Below are 19690 nucleotides of genomic sequence, written 5' to 3' on the forward strand. Positions count from 1 at the left end.
AAAAACAGGTAAGGAGTTTAGGCATGGAACAGAAGGTCTGAGCAGACTGCAGGAAGGAAATACCACCATATTGCTGCTGCTAGCTGGGCAGACACACAAAACATCCTGGTTTGAGTGGCCCACAAGACTGGGAGCGAAAAAATACAGTAAATAACCTGCCAACCTTCTCGACTTTTACATGATTTTTTTGCCATAAACCAAACAGTGGTCAAAAGCACCAACCCTCCAACTAATCATGTAATGTCAGACACCGTCACCCAAAGAAACCAACCAGAGAGCTGAAATGGGGGTCACCACAATTCACACTAAGCTGCTCAGAGCAAACCAAGTATCTGGGAAGCACAAAAATCAAGCGGCAAGGCTAGGCCAAAATCGAAGGCAATCGCACAATGCTGACTGCAGATTCGATCAAGTGCAGGCATTTACACAAGTGCCCGCCACAAGCCCGGATCACTGCATCACAAGAAGGAAATTAGGCAAACACCTTACCCAAAGAGGTGTTCTTTAGTGCTTGGCTATCCTGTGCAGGATGGTCTGCAAGCCTGGGATTTCAGAGAGTGTATCGCAGACTTTGGGGTCTATAGCTCTGGGAAATGCGGCCTGTGTTTTTAAGTTTTCCAAAAATGTATGGGTTTGTGGTGTGGATGGAAGGGACACATATAGAATGCTGATGTAATCATAATAACAACCACCTTTATTTGCTGAGGGACTCCTACTCCATGGCACCACCTAGTCAGCTGTGTTGAACAAAACACTCCCCTCGCTGCCACGGCATGTGACCCTTTCTTCCACGGCCAACCTCTCGCCACTGCTCTCCGAAGTCTGTAACACCCCAGAGACTCTCCAGGGCTCCCTTGCACAATCAGGGGGCGACCCCCACACCTCATCAAGCAGAGGATAGGGGATAGATTTCACAATATGCAGCTTGCCAGGGCAGGTACTCAAGAGATGTGGTCTCGAGCTACAGATTTTGTACACAATACATGCATTCGCATACCACTAAATTCTTCTTTTTTTAATTTTCTTCAGTTCATTTTTTTGCCTTCTCTCGGACTTACTAGAATCCAAACAGACTTTGGGAACTAAACCATGCGCATTTAAAAACAACTGCGATCCAACAAAAACAACACAATTGAGACAAGTTTGTAAAAAAAATCACGTTTCTTCCAATTTATTAACATTCGGAATCAAGCAAAAATGCTGCAGTGTTTCTTTTTGACTTTTTTTTTTATTAACAAATAGAAAACAGACTGTATACAACAGAGTGGACTCCTACAGCACTAATGCATCCGACAAGGTAAAAATGAATGTCTTCTCCAGCGCTCCTAGCCCTGCGCGGAGTCTTCAACGCTTGCTGCGGATTCTCAGTATGCGGAATACATTTGATAATACGGTTAGTTAACCCTTCCACCACCTTGATTAAGAAGTACTGCACTGAGAAGCGGGGGAGACTCCGTCCTTCTGTAGTGCAGACCTGATATAGTAAGCCATATTAATAGATATCATCAGTACAGTCACAGTAGTCTTTTTGCCACATTGGTTTTTTGTTGGTGTAAGACGTCCTGATGTAACCGAAGCCCACGAACGGGAAACAAGTTTGTGAAAGTGGAAACAAGAGACAGCCCTTTCCTGGCCCCCCCAGCCCTAAATGCCCCCACCCCCAACTGCACCCCAGAAAGTACCATGGCGACCAAGGCGTGGAGTCTGTGGCTGCTCTTGAGATTGTGCTCTCTTTTATTGCCTCCCCATTGGGTCCAGAGTCATTGAGAAGTTTGGAAGCAACGTGGGAGGCCTTTAAAGTGTTCCGCGGGGTGGCAAGAATGTTCGATGGAAATGGAAGGCAATGATGAAAGCTGGGTAGGTTTTGGCTTCTCTGCTGGCACCTCTCTCTATCTCTCACACTTGTTCCCACTGAACATAAAACACCAAGACAGATGCAGCTGTTAATACCCATAAAAGAACAGGATGGATAAGGCCAAAAGGGGACCGGTTTCCTTCGCAAATGTGGTGGCTTGGCAAACCCTTCACCACATGCGTAAGCCATCAGTTGCCGAGAAAGTAGAAAGTGAACCAACTTAGGAGGTTGAAATACATTTGGTGCCTCCGGTCACCCCCTTTGTTCCTCTCACTGCCCAACCATCCCTAATACAGGAGAGTTCTCAATATAAATCACTGTAGAGTTTAATAGTAGTTGGCTTCTAGTTTCTAGAATTTTGGCATGGTGTCCCTGAAACCGACAGGGCAATAACCAATCAGACAATACAAATCATCACAGGGCTAAAATAAATCTAACAATTTAAATTTTAAAAAAAGATAATACAAAAATTAAACATTTGTCAGCTTTTTTGTAGCTGCGGAAGGCGACTCGTGGGAAAAACAAGGCTTTCTTTTTTTTTAAAAAAACATGATTTTGTCAACATTGAGGTGTATAAAACCCTTGGAAATCAAGACAATGGCTTCACGAGAGCAGAGGTGACAGAGAGGATGGGTGGGTGGGAGGGAGAGAGCAGACGGAGGGGTCCCCGAAAAAGGAACAGCGAGACTGAGGGCTCTCCTCACCCCCTTCCCTTCCCCACCCGAATGTTTCTGTGGCGATGGTTCCTAAGCACTGTGCTTGCTCATCTGGGTCGAGGGACGACATCTGTACAGAGGAGCCGATGAGGGTTCAGCTGAGGGCTCGGGACGAGGTACTCCAGCCCAGCGGCGGCGGCAACACATTCCCAGGTCTGACGAGATGAAAGCTGTAGTTACGTTGCATAGTGATCAAAGCTGCCCAAGTACTCGAGAGCTGCCCGGTAGCAGAGCTGGTACTGGTCCTAAAAACAGGATGGAGAAACATTGGGTGAGGTCAAGAGAGGTACTCTAAAGAATCGGTGCCAAGCTAGGGAGGTGTACTGTGGTGAGACTGTGCCCAGAAGGGGGATTGGCAAAAGACTGTCTCATGATTGAGGAGGACATGGTGTGGCCACATGCTGGAGTGTGATGGGAAAACGTGTCCATCAGATGTGGGCGAGCTAAGTGGGTGTCCATCAGGTGTGGCCAGATCTTGCTGTGGCGAGGCAGGGGTGGGGAGGATGGGCGTCTGGAATGAGCCTGGTCACAACGTTGGAGAAGGAGTGCCGTGGCAGGCCGAAAGAATTAATGGTCACAACGTTGGAGAGGGAGTGCCGCGGCAGGCCGAAAGAATTAAAGTCCATTCAGAAATGGCCAAAAGCACGGTCACCTGGAGGGGAGACTTGGGGAGACTTGGAAGAGAGAAATCCTGGAAATAATTATTGGAAAAGGGTTTGTAAAAACAACACTTGGCACAAATGGATGAAGGGGAGGGCGACCAAAGAGAGCAGAGGGACAGATCAAGTGTGCAGGGAATCTGTGGGAGAGGCGAGAGGTAACCGTGGCAAATCAGGGGAGAGCGAAGCAAAAACAGAAAAGAAGGCGTGCAGAGATAGAGAAGAGCCATGCAGGGACAGAGAAGAGAAAGGCAGAGATAGAGAAGAGCCATGCAGGGACAGAGAAGAGAAAGGCAGAGATAGAGAAGAGCCATGCAGGGACAGAGAAGAGAAAGGCAGAGATAGAGAAGAGCCATGCAGGGACAGAGAAGAGAAAGGCAGAAAGTTAGTGGTATTCTCCACCACGCCCGACCCCCCCCCCCCCGACCCCACACCTTGTTCCTGCTTTTAGAGACCATATCAAAAAGTCTACAATTTGGTCGACTGAACTAAATACAAAAATATGTATCTGAGTGTATTGGGGTAGGGCAGTAGAGGACTGGGGGGGAGTGGGCTTTGGTATTGGGAGGCATTGACCCTCTCACCCCCCTGGACAGTAAGAAAACAGGCCCACAACAGCTCAACCAAACTGAGTCGATTAAAATGTAGACTTTTAAAAAGCAGTCCAAGTGACCAAGTACAACTGGTTTCAGGGCATCTCGTGCAATGCCCATCTCGCCAAGGGGGAAGACAGATGAGCAGTTAGGGCTGAGGAGGGTGGAACAGAAGGTACAAGGTGGCACACAAGCACACACAAAGGATTGTCCACACAATATAGCTTTGGTATACAGTGATTTACTGATTAAGTAACTCAACAGAAGTGAGCACATGTTCACAAAAGTACTTTAAGGTCCAGTTTGCAGAGACGTTCGGAAAGATTTTCAGACTTGAGCAGCACAATTTTCATGTTAACCAATGGGTTAAACCCAAAGTAAAAAACCTGCAGTTGTGGTGACAAGAGCTGTCAAACTGGAGGCAGAGTCTGCACAAGTTGCGGCTATTGTCAGTTACAGGGGTGTTGCTAGGTCTGGAATAGGTCTGTGGCTAGGCTAATGTTGAGACTGTCAGGACTCGGGGCTACCTATTTATTTATTTATTTTACATTTTTAAAGCGCTCACACAGCCCATAGGCATCGAGGCGCTGTTACAGGAATTGTTTGTTTTTTGGATGCGTAATTTTTTTTTCTTTGGTCTTAGTTGCGTATTTATAACATGCTTAAATACCCAGAGGTTTCTAAGCGCGGACCCGTGGATCGAAACTGTGTTGCTTCGTGTCGTCTTCCTTCCAAGGCGCGCACGTTGCCGCTGAGCTATCCTCCCGGGACATCCTACCTAGCTTTTTGGTTGTAGCTCCTGGGCTTCTATCCAAGGCTACAACCAAAAGACACAGGCTATAGCCCCCTCAGCCCCCCCCACCCCACCCCACCCCACTAAACGCCTCTGGTCAGTTAGCCCCCAGTGCTTTCGATGAGCCAATGTCACCGTAAGTGACCAAGTCTAGCAGCACGACTCTGGTTATACAGAAAAGAAGCTTGCAACACCCTGGTCTAGTTAAGAAGCAGCAGGTGGCGACCCCCGGCCAAGGAGGAAAGTAAAAGCACCCTGGACGATGTTGCTGGACCCAGTAGTACAGAAGAACCAGGCACTGGAGCTCGGTGCAGCTTCCTGGGTTGGTGTACTAGCAACACTGGTAAAGACACTACTGCAGATGGAAAGTGAGAGGTTCAGTGTGGCTCCCTCTAGTTCTGAAGCGAGTTCCGGGCAGGCGGGATGCAGCAGCCATTGGACTGCAGGAAGCAGAGCCCTCGTCTTGCTTGGGGGAGCCCTTCTTGCTGCTGCTCCTGTACGATTCTCAGCGATTAACAAACGTATCATATAGATATACTCGTTCTTGGGCAGATTTTGGGAGCTAACGATCTGCCATACTGCACCATTCAATGCACCCACCTAATCATAGAGGACGTCGTATTCAAATTTTCCGGGCCTTCTTCCTAGACACACACACACACACTCTATAGGTGGTTCAACTGAAGGCCACGGGAAGGGTTTGGCCAAAGGCATACATGAACCCGGGCATGATCTACAATTATCAAGGAACTACTCAGTAAAAAAAACAAGGTCAAGAATTGGGAAATGCCCAGAATAGGGCTTCTAGTTAATCATGAACTTTATAAACCTCCACCAAAACCCTACTCTAGAAAGCAATACCAATGGTGAAGTGGCCAACAGACAGCCCCAAACTAGTCTCAGCAAGCCCTTGGACTCCTTGGCTAACCATGTTCTTCACCCTAATGTTCTAAAACCTGGCCAACAGAAACCTGATTCAACAAATGTCTAGCCCTTGCCAAGAATGCAAAGCTATATCTTGTAAAGCTTCTACTGGATATTTCTCACTGTCACTTTGATTGTTCGTGCTTCCAGTATACACCTTGTGGCCTATCCTTTGATTCTCATCTTTCAACTTGTACGGGGCGGCTTCTTAAATCGCCTTTCGATTAACCGTTGGGTTTCTCCCCAACCTCTTGAATGTCAAGGTTATGAGATAGGTCGCTAAGATATCTTCCTTCACAACACGCATTCAAAAATATCTCCATAGTTTCTTGGTTTCCAGCATTCAATGGGCACTCGTGTCTCTCTACAATGTCTTACTTGTCAGCATTCTTAGATGGGCCTCTCCAAGACATCTCGTTTCTCAACATTCAGGGCAGTTCTCTTCTAGACCACTGGCAGCGCCTCCACCCTTGTATTTGGGTCACACGGTGTTGGGTCGCTTTAAAGAAAGTAGCCGCCTTGTACCATTAATGACGAAGAACACACCATGCCTCACTGGTCGGTTGTGTGGCTTTAAAGGCGCTGTAAGACATCAGTGCCATCTTGGACTTCAGATGTTTGCTTGCTTCTCTTTTGCGTTCCGGGGTAACTTCCTGTTCTCCAAGCATGCAACGTCTTCGCTCGACTGTGCAGCCTGCGGTCACTGCACCAATCGTCCCTTTTTACGGGAAAGAGGAACCCCAAGTAATCGCTCTAAACCACGCAGTTCTAAGGTGGAATGTTGATTTAAATCTCTGTGTTTGGGTTCAGGAACGGTTTCCACCTTAACTAAAGCTTATTGGACATTGTAGTCTATAACTAAAGTTTCTGGTAGAGAAGTCCAGGCTGGGTTAACGCGTACTAGAGGGGTGTGTGATCCTGCTACATCTCTGCTCTGGTGGGCATGTCAGTGAGCGGCCTGAGCATCCCAGCCCCTTGCGGCTAGGTCCCACTCAGAAGTAACATTTGGGGGACCCTGAGTGGGGAGTATTAGAGACTTCCAATGATACACACACACTGGGGTTACATCAGCAGCAAGCACTCAATATAGGACACAGAGATCGGTGAACAGTTGGGCCAAAACAACAGAGAAGTCACTTTGCATCCCAGTGTGGCACTTCTACCCAGAGGAATAGGGAGCAGGGGAAAGATGAAAGGAAAAGGTGGATAGGAGGTACGTACATCAGGAAATGAGGGGAAGTGCATATACTTCGGAGGGAGAGGCATAACGAGATCACAGGCAGAAATAGTGCAGAGATGATGAACAGAGGAGACACACAGACATGATAGAGGAAGAAGCGAGGAGACAAAGAAAGGAAGCAAGAGTCATAGAAAGAGAGTGCAAAAATCAGACATATGATAGAACAGAGCGCCTAGAGGCAGTAGCCCAGAGGAGGGGCTAACACAGATGCCTACCTCTGTCTGTACCATCGCTGGTCGTTGTGTTCTCAAGGTCTTGACAGTCTGGAACATGTCTACCACACCTTCGTACCGCATACGCTCTAGGACAATACTAAGAGTAATAAATACTCCGGTGCGTCCTACTCCAGCACTGTAAAGAAAGGAATGGGAGTATTAAAGCATGTTTTAAAGCATGAGGCGTACTTCAGGGCTGCGGGCATAATGGATGAATTAGCGACATGATGTTCACTCTAGTTCTTGCTTGGATAACTTGCAACTTATTAACTTCTTGACCTACGTCCTGGCAGCAGATGTTGGCCCTTGCCAACCTGCACATGAGGTTAGCCAAAAATACCCAGAGGAACCCCAAAGACCAGGCTATTATGTCCTGGGTTTAGCTGGTGTCACCTGCCACTCAATTTGCCAGGGTTATCCCCAACTGCAGAGTGAGGAGGGCCATTCCGACCAACATAGTTACAAGGGATTGGGCGCAAGGACCTTGTAGGGGCACAAACGGAACTGTTAGAAACATTATCAGCAGGTCCATAACAGCAAAGTGGATGCTAGCGTACAGCCATTGACATTCCATCGAGCCGTGCAATCAAACACGGCCTAGTCTCCAGGTCCCATACAGCAGTGTTTGGCAGAAGCGTGTAGAGAGGACAATATGCCACTTTCACAGCCTCGTCACTGACCCCCCCAACGCAGAGTTTAGTTTAGTTTATTCATTTGTATTGCGCACCAGACCCGAGGGTATGAGGGCGCATGAGCAGTAAGGTTATTCAAAGCTTGGTTACAGGCTGCTTATACTTTACATTACATAATTACAGTGTGACAATGAAGGACATGTGTACAGTTTGGCAGGAAGGCGATAATGCAGTACATATATTTAAAGATTTACATATATTTTATAAATTTACATATAAACATACATTGCGGAAGGCAGCAGTGTGGTGTTAGAGGTGTTAATGGTTCGTGTTCTTTATCCAATGGATGTAGTTGCGTCTAAAGTGTAAGATTGGGGTGTTCTGAGAGATGGTGGTAAGGAGTTCCAGTGTTGAGGTGCTTTCACCTGGAAGCTGTTGCCGCCCATTTTGGTGCGTTTAAACCTGGGGACAATGAGCAGGTTAGCGTTGGAGGTTCTGGTGGGTCTGTTTGGGGTGTGTTTGCATATTCTGTCTGCCAGGTAGCGTGGGGCAGCGTTGTTCAGGCATTTGTGGGTGAGCGATGCTACTTTAAGCAAGATTTTGTCTGATGTGCTGAGCCAGTTATGGGATTTCCTGATGTTGGAAATGTGTTCCCTCCTGGGAATGTTGAGCGCAGCCCCAAGAGCGTTGTTTTGTAGTGTTTGAATTTTGTTGGTGATTTGCTTGCTGGCTGCTATGTAGAGGGAATTACAATAGTCCAGTTTGGATAATACCAGGGCTCTGGCTAGTCTAATGCAGCTCTGGGTGGATAAGAAGGGTTTGGCTGCTCTTATAAGCTTACATGTGTAGCCCGTGGAGGATGCCATCGAGCTAACCTGTTTGTGGAAGGTTAGGGAGGAGTCGAGGTATATTCCTAAAGTTTTCACTTCTTTGGAAACCTTGATTAGGTTCCCGTCTCTGATGAAGTTGCTGTAGTTGTGGTCGAGTTTGGTTAGGTTGGAGGTGGAACCAAGGATGATGAGTTCAGTTTTGTCATCATTCAGGCATAGACTGTGCAAAGCCATCCATGCCAGGATGATGAGATACACCTTGTTCACCAAGGCCAAATCCTGGTTGTAATCTCCCGTCAACGGTATGAGGATCTGTGTATCATCGGCGTAGTTGGTGTAGGTGATACCCAGGCCATTTAGATCGTCAAACAGGGGCTTCGTGAACACGTTGTACAGAGTGGGGGAGACGCAAGAGCCCTGTGGGACTCCACACGTGATGGGGATGGGCTCGGCAGCGGCAGAGGAGGAGAAGAAGACACGCATGGATCTGTTGTTGAGGAATGACTCAATCCAGCTGATGGCTTCTTGGGAGAAGTGGGCAGCTGAGTCTAAATGATTGCATATGATTTTATGGTCAACTAGATCAAACGCCGCGTAGAGGTCTAGCAAGAGTAGTAATGCAGTTTTCCCGTTGTCTCTAAGGGCGTCTATTTGGGCTTTCAGATCAATCAGGGCCGTTTCAGTCTTCAGTCCCATGTTGGGGTCTGAAGCCTGATGGTTTTATGCCTAGGAGGTGGTTTGTTTCAAGATAATTTTGGATTTGTTGGTATGCTGTCTTGTCTAGTATTTTGAGCAGGAATGGGACGGTGGTAGTCGGTCTGTAGTTGGTCGGGATGGACGGGTCGAGGGAAGGTTTTTTGAGGAGAGGGAGGACCCAAGACACTCTGAGGGTTACTGGGGACTGTTCCTGAGGAACATGAGGCATTGATGAGTCTGGTGATGAATGGTGAGAGGTCTCTTGCCGCATCTTTAATGATTTGTGGGGCGCATAGGTCACCTTTGCAGTTGGAGGGTTAAGGCCAAGAATTATTTTTTCTACTTCAAGAGTAGAGACTTTGGAAAAGCTGAAGCGAGCAGTGTTGGGTGTGTGGTGTGAGGGTGGAGGGCTCGAGTGGGCATTGATGGGTTGGTGAGTTTGGTGAGGGAGTCTTTCTTGTTTTTAATTTTAGTTTGAAGGCCGGTGACTTTGTTTAGTGCATTTTGGACACTGGTGCACCATTGTTTGTTCTTAACGCAGTTATCTGGAATTATCACCGGTGTTTCCAATTCTTTCAGGATAGTAAATAATTCTCTGGAGCTGGAGTTGGATTGTGAGATTCTCTGGTTATAGGATTCTTGTTTGGCCGCTATGATTTCTTTTTTATAGTTGGCCGTTATTTTGTTGAGCAGTAGCTTGTTATGGGCTGTCGGAGACTGTCTCCAGACTTGTTCCAGTTTACGTTTTTCCAATCTAAGGGTTTTAAGATGGCTGGAGAACCATTGGTTGAGGTACTTTTTTGGTTTGCATTTTCTGAGTTTTAGTGGTGCAATGGCATCTAAGGCTGTGCGCATGGTGTTGTTATAGCCTTCTACGACGTCATAGGGGTTAGAGTCAGGGAGTTTGTTGAGCCTAAGAAGAATGAGCGGGATCAGTTTTTCCACTGTAATTTTTTTTGCTTCTCGTGGGGATGGCTGCGGCTAGTGCCAGAGATGTGGAAAGATGAAAGGTATCGGGTAGTGGTTACTGGTGTGTTCATGATGGAGGCCAGTGAAAGGTAAGCCACAGAGAAAGTCCCTGACTTATGAAAACCACTCCATCCAAAAGGGGGGCAGCCTGAAAGCTTGGTATTAAAATCAGATGAGTCACAGCACAGAAAAGTAACTTGCCTGTAACCCCTTCTCCTGTAAAGGTATCTCCTCCAACTTCACGGGTTTGCATGTTTGTAGCGTCATGTCATGTAATTGCCATGAACTTCTTGTGAGGCCTTGTAGTGTTGTGCATCTGTCTGGAAGGTTATTTTTATTTTTTTGTATTTGTAAAGTGCACTGCAGCCTAAGGGCATCAAGGCACTGTTGCAAGAAAGTGTCTTAGTTACAAGGGCTTGCTTGTGGGTTACAGAGAGCAACAGCCTAGACATAATGAATAACAGGTACATGGTAATTTAGTGCTGAATAAATCAGAACTCATAATAGCAGAGAGGTTACAGTGCAAGGTGTAGGAGGGGAGGCAACAATGACTCAGAGGCCCCTTTTATACAAACAACAGAGTTTTGATGGCTTTCCTGCAGGCTATGTGTGATTCAAGGCTCCTCAAGTGCGGACGTAGGGAGTTCCATTGAGTTGCGGCAATGAAGGAGAAGCTAGAACCTCCTGCGCGGGTCCTCAAGGTTTTCGGAATGGCGACCAGGTTAGTGTAAGCCGTTCTGGTAGGTCTGTCGGCGATGGGTTTACCAAATCTCTGGGAGAGGTAAGCGGGGGCATTGGTATTGAGACATGCGTGTGTGAGGGCGAGTGTCTTGAAGGTGATGCGTTCCTTGATAGGGAGCCAGTGGACACGTTTCCTGGTGGCTGTGATATGTTCCCTCTGAGATGCCAGTAGCAGCCCAGAGGTCATTGTTTTGGATGGTCTAGAGTTTTCTGATATTTTTAGCGGATGTGCCTACTAGGAGAGCGTTGCAATAGTTCGGTCGGGACCCTAATATAGCCCTTGCTATGGTGAGGCAATTCTGCTTAGACAAGAAGGGCCTGCCTGCATTGAGCAGTTTAGAGTGGTATGCCGCAGCAGATGCAGTGGCGTTAACCTGTCTGCTCATAGTAAGGTTGAGGTCTAGAAAGACCCCCAGGGTTTTGACGGGGATGGGAGTATTGTCAATGGTAAAGGAGTTGTACTTTTCCTCAAGTTTCTTTAAGGTTGCAGGGGACCCATTGAGGAACAGTTCTGATTTTTCAGTGTTTTGGCAGGGCCAGTTTTCTGCCAACCACGATTACATTTTGGAGTAAATGGAGTTTGTTTTTCATGGTTACCCTCATAGTCGCCGGTGGAGGAGGATGTGGACCTGCGTGTCATCCGCATAGTTGGTAAACGGAATGCCCAGCTCATCCAGGAAGTTGAATAAGGGCCTCATAAATAGGTTGTACAGAGTGGGTGAAATGCAGGAGCCTTGTGGGACACTGCATTTGATTAGTTCAGGGTTAGAACAAGCTTGGTCAGAGAAGACTTTCATAACTCTACCCTGGAGGAAAGATGTGATCCAAGCTGTAGCCTTGGGGGAGAAGTTGGCAGTGAAAGAGAGGAGGTGGCAAAGGGTATTATGATCCAGAGATGCTGAGTTTCTCAGTGAGGGAGCTCGAGGACTTTCAGGGTGACAGCCTTGAAGAGGATACAGCAGGATTAGAAGATGATACAGGCCTGCAGCGGGAGACAGTGCAGTTCGATGAGGGTCGGGGTGATGTGGCCGAATTTGCAGAGCCATTTGATGAGACGTGCTGCAGCATACAGGACACATCTCAAGGGAGCTAGTGTAGTCGCAGGAAGGCCTTCCAAAAGAGCATTGCTTCTATCCGAGTGGGAGAGGACCAAGGGTCGGTATTCTAGGAGCCTTCAATTTACCATGTAATGATTTGTTATCTTTGATTAAATCTGTTCTTGAAACGTTTTCTTTATTAGACTTACTACAACATGTTCTGGGCCCCATCCCTCACCCACCAAAATACTTTAGCAAGTGAGGACAGGGATGTGGAGAGAAAACCCACTCCTGAATCTAGTTCAGGTGAGCTGGTCTGGGCATCTCCTAATCCCATTAAATTGTCATCCACAACCTTTTCCCACCAGGGCACTGAACTTTGGAATTCCTACTTTGAAAAGGTCTCTTAATAGAGGCCTGTAGACATCCTCTCAGAGCTAACTGCCAAGCCAAGCCGCCAGTGAGTTATCAGTGACATTCTCATCCTAATGTTTTAGCGAGCACTTATCAGATACCCCTCTTCCCCCTCTGCTGTTGACTAAGTTTTTAGAAACCGGGACCATCAAATTTCCACTGGATATTCCAATGTATGCAGAGCGTAGAAATTGATAATCACATGGAAAGTAAAGACTGACAAAGCCCAACAGCCATTTTCTGAAGATGGGGTGTGGCCAACTCGCATGGGATTTAATCGCATATCTGGCAGGGCATGTGTGAGAAATTCACCCATCCGCACGGGGAGTGTGCACTCACCTGGGCTTTTTTGATTTTTTGTAATTTATATATGATATGATATGGCATTTATAACGCGCCTATACACAGTCGAGGCACGACAAGGCAAGTGAGGGGGAACAGAGGGAAGACAGACCATGATCTTACTAGGCCTGGTGTCATTCAGATTGTGCAAGTGCAATGAAGATGAATGATGGGAGATCAACCTCCTAAAATGTGTGAGGCTATTCCGCATACATTTTCCCTGCTCACCGCACAACAAAAACAGTCATGTTTACTCCGGGAGGACACAGCTTAAAGGCGTCATACTCCCCAGTCATGTTCAGCTGGAATGTGACAGCCACAGGTACATCAAAGCATTTCAATAAGGGAGAAGGTGACACCCTCCTCCGGTCATGGGCAGCCGAATGAAAATATCAGAGGCTCCATGGATCTACCTTCCTATTGTCTAAACTGCTGGTGGCAGCGCATACTATTTGTAGTCATTTGGAACAGGTCTGCGACAGGCAGGAAGGCAGGACCAACACCTCTTGGGTATGCAATGTGTCAACTTGAAGCTAGTTCCCACCCCTTTGTGTGAAGTACAGTGAATGGCATGTCAGGGTCCACTATTTTCCATAAGCAACCCCCGCAGAGTGGACCCCTTTCAGAGGGACGGAGTATGTGATTTGAGGGAGACAGAAGTCTGTTCTCACCAAAAAATTCAAGGGAGATCTCCGCTTTGATCAAGAGCCACAGAGGTCTCAGTTAACCAGAGAGACACTTTGATCTACAACTGACAGGAAGATGGGTGGGACTTGTGAGTACATGTAGTCACCTCTTACCTTTCCTGTTGCAAAGCACTCTGGTCCTGACCTCACACATAACAGAAGATTGTTGCTAATGGACCCAGGTTTGGTTCATTGAGGTAGGCTTAGCCTGCACTAATCACTAGGGCCCATTTGACTTTAAAAGAGGGCTGAGCACCTCACTTATGAGATCATCCAACGACTTTTAAAGGAGTAAGAAGGAGGACTCATTTGGACCCTGGCTGAATGTATAGTCTGCCTTGCAGCTTCTGCCAGTGAAGGAAGGCCAGCATTTCCAACAAGTAAGCAAGATATCTCCGCTAAACATCTCCCAGGGAAGAGAGGGAGATACCGGACTAGGAGGACCCGTCCAGCAGCTCCAGAACCGGTACCCAGCCAGCACACAGTGTGCCCTGCTAGGTTCTGCCAGCAAGCTTACTAGGTGGCAAGTGCCAGAGAGTCTCTGAACAAAGGACAAGTCTGTTGCCTTCAAACACTCCTCAGCTTTGGGCCATCCACCTTAAAGGCCGACACAAGCCCTGCAAAGAAGCTAGGAGGAGTGCCACAACAAGCATCAACCAGCGTCCATCTTTTACGGACATTTTCGAGGCAGTCGAGCTCTCAAACCGTGACCGGCTGCGTCACTGATTGTTGTCACACAAGCCGTCCGAGACGCCTCGACCAGTGTTCCGGCGGCGGCAACCAGCAAAGAGACAATGGGGGTCATTACGACCCTGGCGTTAAGGGTTTAACGGCGCTGGAAAAGGTGTCGGCGCCGTTAAACCCTTAACGCCTGATTACGAGGTCCCTTTGCAGGACCCGACCTTAACGGCTGGTCTACACCAGCCGTTAAAGTAGGGACCCGCAAAGGGACCTTGGTGCTAAGTACGGTACCGCAACTTGCGGTACCGTACTTAGCGCCTTCCCCAGTCCCATTGAGCCCTATGGGGCGAGAATGGGGACGGGCCATGGTTCAATGGGGAATTACCGCCCCGCCAACCTTGGAATGGGGTGGTAATTCCCCATTGAACCATGGCGGATCCGTTACAACACCGGCACCAACCATGGTGCTAATAGCGCCATGGTTTAGCGCCGGTGTTGTAATGAGGGCCAATGTTTCTTGACCCGAGCCGCCATGTGGGAGCCTGCAGCTGTCCATCCAGCCTTGCTCGCCGAACTGCCTGATACCAGCAGTTGTCTCCTATTTTGAATGGTCGCAGGAGCTGTAAAGCGTCCTGGAACCGACCCAACATTGTTGAGCATCAAGATCATCTCAAGCACCAGGTACATTGTAGTTCTGTCCCCCTGGTCCTTCAACAAAAGCCCCCGGTGACATTTGCGATCCCCTTCCTCCCTTTGGTGCTGAAACCAAATAACCTTGAACAGTTAAGACTGATTGATTTGCCAACCACCCTCCTGTCAGTATCCATAGCGCATCCCTTTCCTTCGTGAAACAGTCTGTCCTCTGTGTTCCTTTACATTGTGGGTTGCATTTTGTAGTGTGCTAGAACTGTCTGTTGTAGTAATAATAAAATAGATATGTTTATACAACCTTGACTGGACATTCCCTTTTATCATTGCGTAATAATTGTATTTTCGCTGTGTTGCAACTACCCAATGATCCACGACCTTGCAGAGATAAGCCTGCCGTTCCCTCTCCGTTACCAAAAATTGGACAAAGAAGTTTATAATTTACTTGTGTTCCAATCTGTTCAGATCCCTTTTGGTGTACTAGAGGTTTGGGGTCGACTGATGGTTTAGAAACCGATATTCATCCCTGGACCACTGGTGCCCTGGAAATTGACTAATTACAGCATGCCAGCATTTGTGTGGGCTTATAAGAATATTCATAACAATATCAATATCAGGTTTTCATATAGTGCTTCATGGCTGATTCCTTCCACTTCTTAGCACTCTAATAGCTGCTATTATTTCCCAGTTCAATGGAACTTGTAGTGGATTTCCATTCGATAGCTTTTTTCACTGGGGAAGCAGTACTGAAATCCCACACCTCAACCCTTTTGTATTTTTAATTTTTTACCACTGATCAAACTCCAATGTTTACAAATATACTATTGAATATCAGAGCACCCTCCTCCCACTAAAAACTCTGATAACCCACTGTTTCATAAGATTACTCCTTCCGTCTCACTCAGGAACGATTTTCCACTTCTCTCAAACGAGGACTGTATCGCTGTGCTTTAATGAACACAATCTATGGTGCCCTGCGAGGGTCAAGGTTCCTGCCGTTATAAAACCTATTGTGCCAGAAGCAGTTCTGTTATTTCTCTCTTTCCGATGAGCGCCTGCCTTGAAGTTTCTTAAAGTGTGAGAAGTGTAGACCTGCTGGAAAATAAAATACATCCCATAATACTTCCAATTGGGCTCATTTTCTGCCTACCAATCCTTACCATTTCGAGGCAAGGGTCTTGAATGTTACCTAGCAGTTCACTTTGTTCTCGCCAGTCTCAGGGGCGGAGACAGCTGGCAGTCAGGTTTACGGCTATTCATTCCATGTGCCGGATGGGGGGAGAGAGCTGCCCCGTCATTCTCATGAGCCCTTGCAATGTTCATCGAAACTATCAACATCGAGGAACTCCGCAAGTATGCCCACCTGCAAGGGTGTGGGGCCTTAAGAGTCCCGCAGTGGCTCTCTGGCTGCAGTCCTTTGTTAGGAAAACACCATGCAGGCCAGACCCCATCTGCATGGATTGTGGAGTCCCCCAAGGATCACCTCACTGTGGTACTGGTAGATCCAGGTCTCCATTATTCTCCTGATCTGCACTCGGTCGCTCTCACACGGAGCGGTTCGAAGAGTTGCGTCTCATTTCTCTTCCGGCCCTGCTCACTATCTGTACGACCCACACGGCGCAGTAAATTGTTTGATCACCAGCCCTCACTGTGGGCTATAGGATGATGGATTTTTCTCCTCCAAGTGACGAAGCAAATCAATATTTGTGTTTCTGACTCCATTGCTGCTCCTGCAACTCAACCCCTTCACATAACTTCAATACGGCACCAGGAAGCCCCTGGGGGGCATACCTCAGCGAAGGAGTGATCTTCGCCATGTAATGATGGACAAGCTGAAATCATTCTGCTACAGGACCAGGAAACCCACCGAGCCGCAAGGACATGTGCTGTGCTGCTTAGTCTGCAGCGGTGGCACCCTCCCGGTCAGTAGAAAGTCTGATTAATCAAACTTGTTAAGACAGAATTCCTATTTTGGGGATTCTAGGGCCAATTGTAGGGCTGCTCAACCGTTATGTATATTTTCCTCTCTTTTGAATCACATACTACTTTTTGGTGGCCAGAGGGTCTTCTCCTGACGTTCCCTTGCCGTTTCAATCCGTTTTACCTCATTAGCATATAAAGTATTGGGGTGCCTTTAAGCTGCCCAGACCAAGGGGGGCTTCTCAGGCACCACATGATTGCTCCTGTGTGATTTCATCACTCTCCACAGGTTTTAAGAAGTAGTTTGGTTTGAGGAGCAGTAGGACGTTCGTTTTGGCTTCCCCAAGGCTGCAAGCCATTTTAACGTATTGGTAGCACAACGTATCCTATTAGTATCCATTTGGGAACCAATACATTTTCATAAATCCTGCTCTTGGCCGTTTCGTAGTGTATGACTCTTTAAAATGGCCGTTCTGACCACATGCACTTTTTGTGAGCACTCATAGCAGACTCCATATTGACCCCTGAGCTCTTCTCACTTCCTGTGAGGATGGTCTAGGTGGAGTGGCAGTCTTATCGACCAACCAGTAGGGCTTGGCATCTGAACCCATTGCCCCCCAGTGTCCTCTAGCGATTAGTGAGCTGGTCTTGTTTTTACGGCCCTGTGTTGCTGTCTCTCTATGGTTCGCTGAAATTCCGCTGGAGTTTACCCTGTAAATTCATGCCGTTTCTGCCATTTTAAGACCCTTATTTGGCCATACTGGCTGGGTATATTGTGGTTTTTTGTACTCTGGGGGTCGATTCCAGGCTTTCTGACCACCCCTCATGCCCCCCCCACATCTGCGGGTCAAACTAGCCACACAAACTCTTTTCTGGGCTGTTCACTGTTGCATTCTGCCATTTCCCGACAGATTGTACCCCTTGGCTGGGGGTCACTGCTGCTGTCCAACAGGGTGCTGTAATACTAACCCACCCGATTGATGATTTGATTTTGAAATGGAAGGCGCCTCCAGCCATTAACGCTTTCTGGGGTCGTTTGACGCGGAGCTGCCCGCTTTCTTTGGTCAACCAGCTGCCGGGAGCCTTCTTCACAGGATCCCTTGCCTTTCCTGCACCTTCCTCAATGGACCACTCACCTCACGCTTGAGGGTCATTGTGGTGGGAAAGATAATTTCTTCCTTTTATAGAGTGTGGAGGTCATCGTTGGCTCAGGGTGCAAGCCCCTGAGCGCCGGATCCTGTAAGCCACACCTTTGAAAGAAGCTGTACATACCCAGGCGGTTTCACCGTGCTAGAGCCATTTTCACTGAAACTACCACTGGATCCTGAGGTGGGCAATTATTCATGATACTTACCCTCAGGGGTCCCTCTGGTCCAAGGTCCAGACTCGTTGGCGGAGGGTCTCTTGCACATTTCCCATAGACCTCTTTTGGGGCTCGTCCAGCTTTGCGGCACCTTCTGGTTTGTCCATCGACATCTGGAACTCTTCTATGGGGTCTCTTCTGGCCTTACCTGGGGTTGTTCACCCGTGGGGTATCACTGACCCCCATTACAGGTGATGGCCCCAATGACTAACCCCATTGATTCTGAAGGATCTTTTGACCAGTCCTGGAACTCTCCTAAACTGACTTGGAGGGTACTTACCTGCCCCGGGACATATTGTCTGTACCAAGAATTTGAATTTTAGTGCTGATCTCTGAGTTTTAATGGATTTTTAAAATCCGGCTCTGCATTTCTGGAATGGCGATTCATTTGAACAATGGTCCTTGGTAACCGTTTAGGTAAGTGTTGCTAAAATGTTCACGGAATTCTTGGAAGCCTTTGGATTTTGAATTGTTCCTACCCTCAATGACTGTGCTTTAGTGCCATGTGTGCACTGGTATCATTTTTAATACTTTGCCATAGAGGGTGAAACTGCACGATTGTGGTGTAGGCATTAGGGATGTTTAGACGTTTGTTCTGGTAGGAAAAAACGCCTGGGTCCCTTTCCTGCCTACCCCTTTCCTATATGTGGCCAGTCCAAGACCCTGGTCTATACCCCATCATATATAAGAGGGGTGGACTGTGTCTTTAGGACACTGTACTTAACTGTGCATGCCTAGAGGGCTTTACCTGGGTTGTGTGGTTACTTTGTTCCCCTCCCCCCTTGCTAATGCAGGTTGGGTGCCTCTCTATGGGGTGGACTCGCATATAGGCAGCGGGTTAAGGAGAGCCCTTTAAGACTATTACTTTTTCTTAATATCTTTTTAGTACTGTGTATTATTGACCTGACAGTTTTCTAGGGGAGGCTGAATAAAGCATACACCTTTCCATTGCATCCGTGGGGTGTACTGATGTGTGGGGACTAATTGTGCCATTGCGCCACCCTGCCATTGCGCCACCCTGCCATTGCGCCACCCTGCCATTGCGCCACCCTGCCATTGCGCCACCCTGCCATTGCGCCATCCTGCCATTGCGCCACCCTGCCATTGCGCCATCCTGCCATTGCGCCACCCTGCCATTGCGCCACCCTGCCATTGCGCCACCCTGCCATTGCGCCATCCTGCCATTGCGCCATCCTGCCATTGCGCCACCCTGCCATTGCGCCACCCTGCCATTGCGCCACCCTGCCATTGCGCCATCCTGCCATTGCGCCACCCTGCCATTGCGCCACCCTGCCATTGCGCCATCCTGCCATTGCGCCACCCTGCCATTGCGCCACCCTGCTGGCTCTACCTGAGAGTTGAGCCTTCTCGCTTTGTCCACCTGACTTGCCTTAAGAGAGCTTTGGCTTCCCTTTCTTGCCAGGCGTTTTAGCCCCCTATCCCCCACCATTACGGTTAATTGTTGTAGATCCCTAAACTGAGGGTTGTAGAGAGACTGCCCAAACAACCCGTCCAACCCGTCTTTAACGTTAACGATCAGCTGACCCAGCTTGCAGCCAATCACGGTGCTCAAAACATGTTATTCCCGGGCTCGGTTTGTGCTTTGACGTAGATAACAAAAAATAATAAAACAAATTGTTTTTTTTTACGCAATGTAGCACTAGTGTCTGCACGGGGTGTGAGAGGTATGAGGCCTTTGGAGAGAAGCAGACTGCGGACCACTGAACCTTGCTGCT

At 48.0% G+C, this 19690-nt stretch overlaps 1 protein-coding gene across 13 annotated transcripts in view; it reads right to left on the minus strand.

Moving 5' to 3' along the window:
- Positions 1-1142: 1142 nt before the first annotated feature.
- The window catches only part of PTPRF (protein tyrosine phosphatase receptor type F), a 791126-nt gene continuing 772578 nt past the window's right edge, over positions 1143-19690 (minus strand). For all 13 annotated transcript variants that reach the window (XM_069642415.1, XM_069642423.1, XM_069642422.1 and 10 more), the window contains 2 exons: positions 6996-7131; positions 1143-2816 (listed from right to left, as the gene is read on the minus strand). In XM_069642415.1, the coding sequence (XP_069498516.1) occupies positions 2748-2816; positions 6996-7131 (205 nt within the window). In that variant the 3' untranslated portion in view covers positions 1143-2747. The remainder of the gene's footprint in view (positions 2817-6995; positions 7132-19690) is intronic.

The sequence above is a fragment of the Ambystoma mexicanum genome, chromosome 1q (genome assembly GCF_040938575.1).
Source record: "Ambystoma mexicanum isolate Mex_15411 chromosome 1q, UKY_AmexF1_1, whole genome shotgun sequence".
NCBI lineage: Eukaryota > Metazoa > Chordata > Amphibia > Caudata > Ambystomatidae > Ambystoma > Ambystoma mexicanum.